This window comes from Caenorhabditis briggsae (assembly GCF_000004555.2).
Source record: "Caenorhabditis briggsae complete genome, chrV, whole genome shotgun sequence".
NCBI classification, from domain to species: Eukaryota; Metazoa; Nematoda; class Chromadorea; order Rhabditida; family Rhabditidae; genus Caenorhabditis; species Caenorhabditis briggsae.
In genome coordinates, this window is record NC_013488.2 from 16,622,068 (window position 1) to 16,630,398 (window position 8,331).

Below are 8,331 nucleotides of genomic sequence, written 5' to 3' on the forward strand. Positions count from 1 at the left end.
ACATATTCCGAATCAGAATTTTATGGGCTTTCTAATGATATAGGTCATGAAGTGCAGCTTGGAGACGACTCCAGATAGTTCCCTTGTTAATTTTGAGTTCTTCAGGTCATGAAACTATAGAAAAACGGTTAGAGATTAATATTTGAAGATTGAAATACTGAAATTTGAATTCGGCGTGCCTTTTTACCCCTAATTTCCGAATTTGGGGGCTCTAGCTCAAACTGTCGTAAAATCTGGTGCATCTGGCGTTTGCACACAAAACACCAAAATTTACGACGCTTTGCGCTTGAAACCTCAAACTAAGTGTGTGGGAGTAAAAAAATCACAGAGAACTCGAATTTTCAGTTATTTCCCCTCAATTTTGAGTTTTTAAGGTCATGACACCACTGCAGCATCTATGGGATGGACACTTTGGTGTATTGCACATAATCCGGATATCCAAGAAAAAGTTATTGAAGAAGTGGATCGAATTTTTGGTGGATCTGATCGGGATTGCACAAATGAGGATTTGAAACAAATGAAATATTTGGAAAAATGCATAAAAGAGAGTCTCCGAATGTTCCCACCAGTCCCATTTTTTGGAAGAAAAGTGGAGAAGGATGTGGTGATACGTGAGTTTTACGAAACTTGAAAATTGGAAAATCTAAAATTTGCCAGACGGAAATTTCCTCCCAAAAGGAGTCCGTATCATCCTGGTCCCTCTGGTCCTACAACGAAATCCACTTCTCTTTGAAAATCCAAACGTCTATGATCCCGAAAATTTTTCCGAAGAAAAAATGAGCAGTCGTCACGCCTATTCAGATGTTCCATTCTCTGCGGGACCACGGAATTGTATTGGTCAGAAATTTGCAATGATGGAAGAGAAAACAGTGATCTCATGGTTCTTCCGGAAGTACCGTATCAGTGCCAACGTGGCATTTGAAGACAATAAAATTCTTCCGGAAATCATTATGAAGAGTTCGCTAGGATTTCCAGTTACTATCACTCATCGAATGGATAATAAATGACCTGTTCTATTTTTTTCATTTGTTTTTCTGAACATCTTTATACCTCAATAGTACCATAAATGCTCTATTTTCAACCTCCATACAATACGTGCACTTTGAGTTCGATTATCTCGATTCCTCTAAGAGATATCAAAAAGTTATCAACTGGTAAAATGTTTTTCATAATGTTCTCTACATTTTATCAGTTGACAATTTTTTCAATTCTCTCAGAGTAACCGAGATACTTGAGTTCAAAGTTCTCGCCCTTTGCGCTCAATTATCTCGATTCCTGTAAGAGATATCAAAAATTTGTCAACTGATAAAATGTTTGCCATAATATCACCTACATTTTTGCAGTTTGCAGATTTTTTTATATCTTCTACGGTAATGGAGATAGTTGAGCTGAAAAGGGGCAAGTAGTGAAGAGCATCTGCCTTGATAGCGGTTAGATCATTTACCTAGAAACTTTAGTTCGTTTTAGAGTTTTGCTAATAGTGCCCATGGGATCTTACTTTTTCTAAGTTTTTGGAAATTAATTAAATAAACAAAACTACGTCTACTATATAATCCCTGAGAGCCTCAAGGACTAGGTTTCGAACAAGGGATATTGTTAGTATTTTCTGTTTTTGAGCCACTTACCATGAACATTTTCAATCAATACTTATATTAACAGAAAGCTGGAAAACAGAGCTTTCTTATAGCTTTAAAATCAACAAAATCCAAAATATTTGAAGCAAGTTACAGAAGTTTTGAAATGTATGTGTCCCTGTACACACTTCGACGCTTCCTCTTATCTCTCTCCACTTCTTGCCTCGCGCCTCTGCGCCTCTTCCGCCGACCCTTCTTTTATATACGCCTTGCCCACCTCCCTCTCTCGCCTGCTTCCGTGGCGCAATAGGCAGCGCGTTCGGCTGTTAACCGAAAGGTTGGTGGTTCGAGCCCACCCGGGAGCGAAATTTTTTTTCTTTTTTTGCTATTTTGTGCATTATTTAGTGATGGTAATCAATGGTTTTTAATGAATTCAGAAAGCTAAAGCAGTTTATTAATTGACAAAATTATGCGAAAAAAGTGGAACTTGAGAAACATGCTGAAAATTTTTGTAAAAAAACCAAAATAAAACGACAAAAATTAGAAAAAATCAAGTTGCCAAAGTTCTCATTGTAATTTGTTGACCACCTCCTTCTGCAAAACTACTGGTCTCTACCATTTTATTAGAACTTGTTCGACAACAAAATACAGCGGTGAAGAATCCTGGAAAAAATGTTTTTCTTAATGATTTTAGAGTTTAAAAAAACCGAAAATTGCTTTTCGATAATTTTCAATGATGAACATGGTTGGTAGGGGGTCAATAGCAGGGTATATGGCTATAGTGATAGTGACGAAGCCAGTCAAAAATCCCAAATCTGAATCTAGAATTGGGAACATAAAAAGGCCGGAAACAGGGATGTGAAGAAGGAGGAGTGGAATGACAGTCTGGAAAAAGGTTTATTTCTCGAAAATTCTGAAAAATCGTTTCTTGTACTTAAAACCTGCATTACAGTATCATAAAAACTTGTAAAAAAATTTCCAACCAAAAAGAATCGAACCCGCGACCTTCAGATCCAAAACCACTCCATTCACCTATTGCGCCACCCCTGCGCCACGGGCGCTTGTTGAACGCGACGGCGCGCGGCGCCGCGGTGGCGCAGGGGTTAGAAGAGATGTCGGTGGATCGGAAGGTCGTGGGTTCGATTCTTTTCTCGTGGAAAACTCGTTTTGCATTTTTTTTTTCCGGTACTGTAATATGATTTTCAAGCTCTATATTTTTTACCTGCATTACAAGAGCATAGAAAAGTTGTCTATGCAAATTTTTCGTAATCTTACTGACTGAAATCGCCACTTTCATATGTTCCTGTATCTTGTAATAGCATCGAGACCCAAAATAAAAAATCGCAGAGAGTGAGGAAACCTAAAGATTATTTTTTGTAGTTTCTAGTCTTCATAGCCTCACCACTATCAGCTCCTCTATCCCTATCCCAATCGCTGGCCGCAAATTTAGTTGCTTTCTTCCGGTTCCTGGGTTTTTAGGCCATATGAACGCGGCAATGTACACAATTTGATCGATTTTCAGATCATAGGATTCCAGAATACTCTGCTGAATCTCCAGAGAAGTTTCTGGAGTCGGCGCGAAGCAGATGCCTACTGTAATTGCCCAAATGAACGCGAAAATTGGGGGAATTAAGAGCCAAAGGAACAATTTCCAGGTGTCGAAAGTCTTGAGAATTTTGGAATGGCTAAAAAAAAGTTACTACAGTACCCATAAAGTGTATACAGTACCCATATATTGCTAAGAATCTGTAAAAGAAATGAATTCCAAAAATGCCCATACAAAAACCATAACATCCGGTGTAGACGACGAGAAGCCAATAATGGACCCATACTGGAATATAATCTTCCTCATGGATGTCTTTGAAGACTACAAAGACAGAGGATACAGTATGGTAGACCTGGAAATGGGACGTTATAGAACAGTGACGTTATAGAACTGGGATACTATATAACTATGAGGTTTTCGAACTGCGAATGTATAAAACCGCGACATTTCAGAACTGTAACATTTTTGAACTGTGACGCCATGGAACTATGCCATTTCAAAACTGCGACACTATAGAACTGTAGTTGTAGAACTATGACGTTATAGAAAATAAAATAATAGAACTGTAACGTTTTAGAACTGCCACATTGTGAAACTGTGATGTTTTAAAACCGCGACTTTATAAAACTATGACATTTTGGAACTGCAAATTCATAGCGCTTTGACGGTGTAAAACTGATTCGTTATCGAACTGCGACATTATGAAACTGTGACATTATGGAACTGTTAAACTTTCGAACTCTGACATTTTGGAACTGCGCGTTTACAAAACTGTGACATGTTAGAACAGTGAAGTTATGGAATTGCAGCTTTACAGATTTGCGACGTTTTAGAACTGTGAATTTATTTAACTATGACGTTATAGAAATACGACGTTATAGAACTGCAACGTTTTAGAACAATGACAATCCAAAACTATGACGTTATAGAACTGTGACATTTTAGAACTAACCGGCAAAGAAATGACATCCATAATCGAATAGAACATTTGAAAAAATGAAATATATATCATCAAATATTTATAGGTCCCAATTTTTTTCGGCGAAAAAATCACAATCAAATAAATCATTACGGAATTCAGAAAAAACGAAATTATGGTGGAAAAATGTTGAATTCGATTTTGTATCGATATCCAGGCAAAAGACATTTCGTTATTTTTTGAAAAAAAATTCAGCAAAAAGTTTTCAGCCAAAATTTTTTTTCGATTTTCAGACGAATTTCCAGTTTTTCTAATTGGCTATTTATACTGAAAATTTTTGTTTTTGAAAACAAACTAGATAATTCGCAAGTTGACTATAGATTGAGCACGATTTTCAGAAAAAAAAGATGGAAAATATTTTTCGAAAATATGAAAAACATATAATTTTCAGAATTTTTAGTGTCTCAGGGGAGTTTGAAGTTGTGATTTGTAGGCGGAAGATGGTTTTTTTTTCTAATTTGAAAATCGGAAAAAAAATGAGATTTGCAAAACTGACGGTTTCGCAACCGCACTTTTTAGAACCAGACGTTTCAGAACTTACCAATTTGTAACTGAGAATTTTGCAACTGATAAGTTCGCAACCGAATGCTTTGGAACTGGTGATTTCACAACCAGACGTTTTGGAACTGTCTTTTGTGAACTGGCATTTTATAACGGTTATTTCGCAACCAAACGTTTTTGAACCGGTCGTTTCGCAATCAATTGACTTTTTCGCAACCCGCCCGTATTAGGACCGATCATATCTCAACTAGATGTTTTAGAACTGGCCATTTCGCAACCGGACGCTTTAAAACCGGTCGTTTCACAACCAAAAATTCCAAAAAATCATTTTATTTCATGACAAAATCTTGTCTAAAAGAATGAGCATGATCAATAACTCGATGTATATCAATATAAGTCTTCTGCATACTTCGAATAACTGACATCATCTGAAGAAGACGTTCCGAGTATTTTACAATCCGAAGATCATTTTTATAAAAGTCATGAAGATCCGATGATAGAGAATTCAGGAATTGTTCACCGGCTTCCAAATGAGATTCATATAGAATTTTACCTGAAATTTTGTAGTCTTTGTAGTTTCCAGTAATTGTAGTTACTCACCCGCTACACACCAAATCATTTGCCATAAGAGATAGGCCTGCTCAATGAGATTCGGTTTCAAGATGCTCAACTTTTTTGCCACGTCATCGAAAACAGTGAAAAATAGAGGTTGAAGTTCTTTGTCGACGTCTTCAGCTTCCTTTGGATCCAGTTCCATTAGATTATTTCGAAATACTTCTACTAGGTAGACAGCATGAGATTTGGAAACAAAGACTACCTGGAAATTGGGCTTTTGGGCATTTTTAAATTTTCAGGCTGTTTGATTTCTTTGGAAACTCTGAATTTCTGAATTTCTGAATTTGTGAACTTCTGATTTTCTGAATTTTTGAATTCTCTTAATTTTCAAACAATTGTCGAATTTTCGAGTTTTTGAAAAAATCTCACCTTTTCCCTGCTGACTTTCTCTCCCAAAATCTCCACAGACACCGTCAAAAGTTCCAGTCTTCCCCAAACGTGCCACGTGGTTTTCAGAATCAACATCTTCTCTTTTTCACTTAATTCTCGAAAAAATTCAGAATACATGAGCCACGTGGCAGATGTTTTGATGACGTTCAGCCGAGTTTCAGTGATTATTTCAAAATTGATTTCTTCCAAAATCTGGAAATTCTTCAAAAAAATTTGTTATTGAAATTTTCAGACATTTTTAAATTACCTTCAAATCTATCCTTTTTTGATTTCTTCTTATAAATTTAAGACCCTTTTCCAATTCTCGAAGTGGCGGTAACTTTTCATCGAAATTTTCCTGAAAATCTAATTTTTTTTGGACATTTGGAATTTTCAGAAAATCACTTTATCAGAAAAAATCTGTCGAATTTCAGCGATAAATGTCTGGAAATCGTATAATGGACCATTGAACATCGATTTTTTAACAGATTCATCTATACTTGGAGCTTCGAAATCATTGGAAGTTCCGGGAACTTTTGAAGAGATTGGATCTCTATTTTGTTGAATTTCTGGAATTTTCAGCACTTTTTTCAACTAATTTTAAGTCATTTTTGGGCTTTTCCTGATTATTTCCAGATAATTTGTTTGTAAATTTTTGATTTTTTATAGAATTCAGTGGTTCAGAAAAAAGAGATTTTTAAGGATATTTCTTTAAAAATTTCAGCATTTTTTTTTTAATTTCTGAAATTTCTGAAAACCGTTTTTGAAGAATTAATTTTCAGATATTTAGATTTTCTGATTTTTCTACGCAAAAGCGAAAAACCAAAAATTTTAAAATTTTAAAAATTCTAAAATCGAGAAAATCAAAAATTCGGTAATTTGCAAAATCCCGACATTCGGAAATTAAAAAAAAAAATAAAATTCAGAAATTCGGAAATTCCAAAATGAATAAAAAAAACTCACTATCAGCGTTCATTCCAGCTTTGAGACATTTTTGAAATCGACACAATTTACAAAAATAGCGTACAGTACTATCAATTGGGCAATCGTTCATTCTTCCTTTGCAAATGTACCGTAACCTGGCAAGAAGGGACCGTCTGGAAAAATACAGTAAACTACAGTATCGAAAGTAACTTAGGAATTTGAGAATTTCAGGCTGAAATAACCCAGAGCTACAGTAACTTATTGATAGAGAGTTCGAGATTTCAAAGTACGGTAATTCAGAGCTAGAGTAAGGTAAAACTACACTTACCTGAAAAATGCGGCACACGCTCTACAAGACATCACTTTGAAATGATATCCATGACTGGGATATGTACAAATTTCACATGGAATTGGCTCCGGTGGTAGAAGATACTGTAATTTTTTGAAAAAAAAATTTGGCTGGATTTTTTGAAAATATTGTTACCGGCATATTGAGATGTTGTTCTTCTGTCAGATTGAGATGTGTCATTGGGATGGGAGACATCATAGTTTCTGAAATCTTTAAAAAAATTAAAAAAAAAAGAAATTCAGAAATGCAAAATTTTGAAATTTCAGAAAATTTGGAAAGCCAACTTCCGTAAGGTTTCCAAAAATCAGAACTATAATCAAAAAAATAAATAGTTTCAAAAATTTTGAAATTACCAAATCAATTTTTCGACAAAATCCTGATTGTCTGGATTTTTTAATTTCAAAATTTTCCAAACTTCCTAATCTGTTACATAAGAAAGTACAAAGTTTTCCCCAAAAATCGATAAAACTGTATATTGTGTACTTACTAAGACAAAGACACACTGATAGATTTTCGTTATCTTCTCTTCAAGATCTCCGATATTTTTTCGCCGCGATTTTTATCTTTTTTTTGGACATGAGAATGTGTATGTGATTTTTTGATTGGTTAAGATAGATAAAAAGTGTGATAAGAAAAAACGAAAGATCAAAACACATTTGGGTAGACATCGGGACATTAGGAAACACGGTAGGATTTTTAGCTAGGGAAAATTAATTGAAATTGTATTTTAAAGGAGGCCGGACATAAAAATTTTTAAAATTCTTTTTTTAAATATATGCCACAGTACAGTCAGAAAATAGCAATAGACACCAAACCATAACTCCCTGTTACTGTACAAGCGAGAACGTGACCGTTCTTCCAAGCGGCGCCCACTCCTCGTTTCATAATCGTTTTAGAGACATAAATGCTCGTCAAGTAGCGCGCATTGGTCGCAATCGCACGATTTTCCGTCAGAATACATGATCTCGCCCAGAGAAAACCCCGTAGACTTTCGTGTCCGGCCTCCTTTAAAAAGAAAACTGATTTCAGTTGGAGGAAATGTTTGAAAAATGTCAAAAGCGGCTGAGAATGATTCAAAAAAGTCTAAAAACTAAATTTCTGTGAATTGTTTTTTATAATCATTGAAATTGAAACGAAATATGTATTCCAATTGAAAAAAAAGCGATTAAAATATTTCAAAAGTTCTAAAAGAATTTTTTGAAAATCCCTAAATTTGGATGCTTGATTGTAATCAAAAATTTGAATTTTAGAATATTGGAAAAAATTGAAAAACGCTTTCATTAAGATTCTTTAAAGGCGCATGACCTTTTTTTCGGAGATCTCCAAAAATCGATAAGATGAGAAAATCTAGTTTCAAAGGTCATATTTCTGTTTAGTGTGAAGTTTTACAAAATCTTAAAATTTAGGCGTAAACTATTTGGAAGTCTACCGTAAAACCTCTAATAGAACGACACCCGGATCGTCCACTTTGAGC

At 35.0% G+C, this 8,331-nt stretch overlaps 3 protein-coding genes and 1 non-coding gene across 4 annotated transcripts in view; 2 read left to right on the forward strand and 2 right to left on the reverse strand.

Moving 5' to 3' along the window:
- Positions 1-1,007, forward strand: part of Cbr-cyp-37B1 — a gene marked incomplete at both ends in the record, with an annotated part of 3,610 nt that extends 2,603 nt beyond the window's left edge. The window contains 2 exons of the mRNA XM_002638178.1: positions 375-611; positions 658-1,007. Of these exons, the coding sequence (XP_002638224.1) occupies positions 375-611; positions 658-1,007 (587 nt within the window). The remainder of the gene's footprint in view (positions 1-374; positions 612-657) is intronic.
- An 859-nt stretch (positions 1,008-1,866) lies between these two features.
- Positions 1,867-1,939, forward strand: CBG29040. Its single transcript has one exon. It is a non-coding gene (tRNA).
- Positions 1,940-2,273: 334 nt separating this feature from the next.
- Cbr-str-183 lies at positions 2,274-4,267 on the reverse strand (the record flags this gene model as incomplete). Its single annotated transcript, XM_002638179.1, has 5 exons — positions 2,274-2,459; positions 2,797-2,934; positions 2,977-3,259; positions 3,303-3,472; positions 4,073-4,267. Coding segments are annotated over 5 exons (972 nt in total), but the record flags the coding sequence as incomplete, so codon positions are not given.
- Positions 4,268-4,929: 662 nt separating this feature from the next.
- Positions 4,930-7,055, reverse strand: Cbr-nhr-218 (the record flags this gene model as incomplete). Its single annotated transcript, XM_002638180.1, has 8 exons — positions 4,930-5,153; positions 5,201-5,417; positions 5,585-5,797; positions 5,853-5,942; positions 5,990-6,153; positions 6,548-6,681; positions 6,837-6,940; positions 6,993-7,055. The coding sequence occupies 8 exons, from the start codon at positions 7,053-7,055 to the stop codon at positions 4,930-4,932; spliced, it is 1,209 nt and encodes a 402-aa protein (XP_002638226.1).
- Between the last annotated feature and the right edge of the window lie 1,276 nt (positions 7,056-8,331).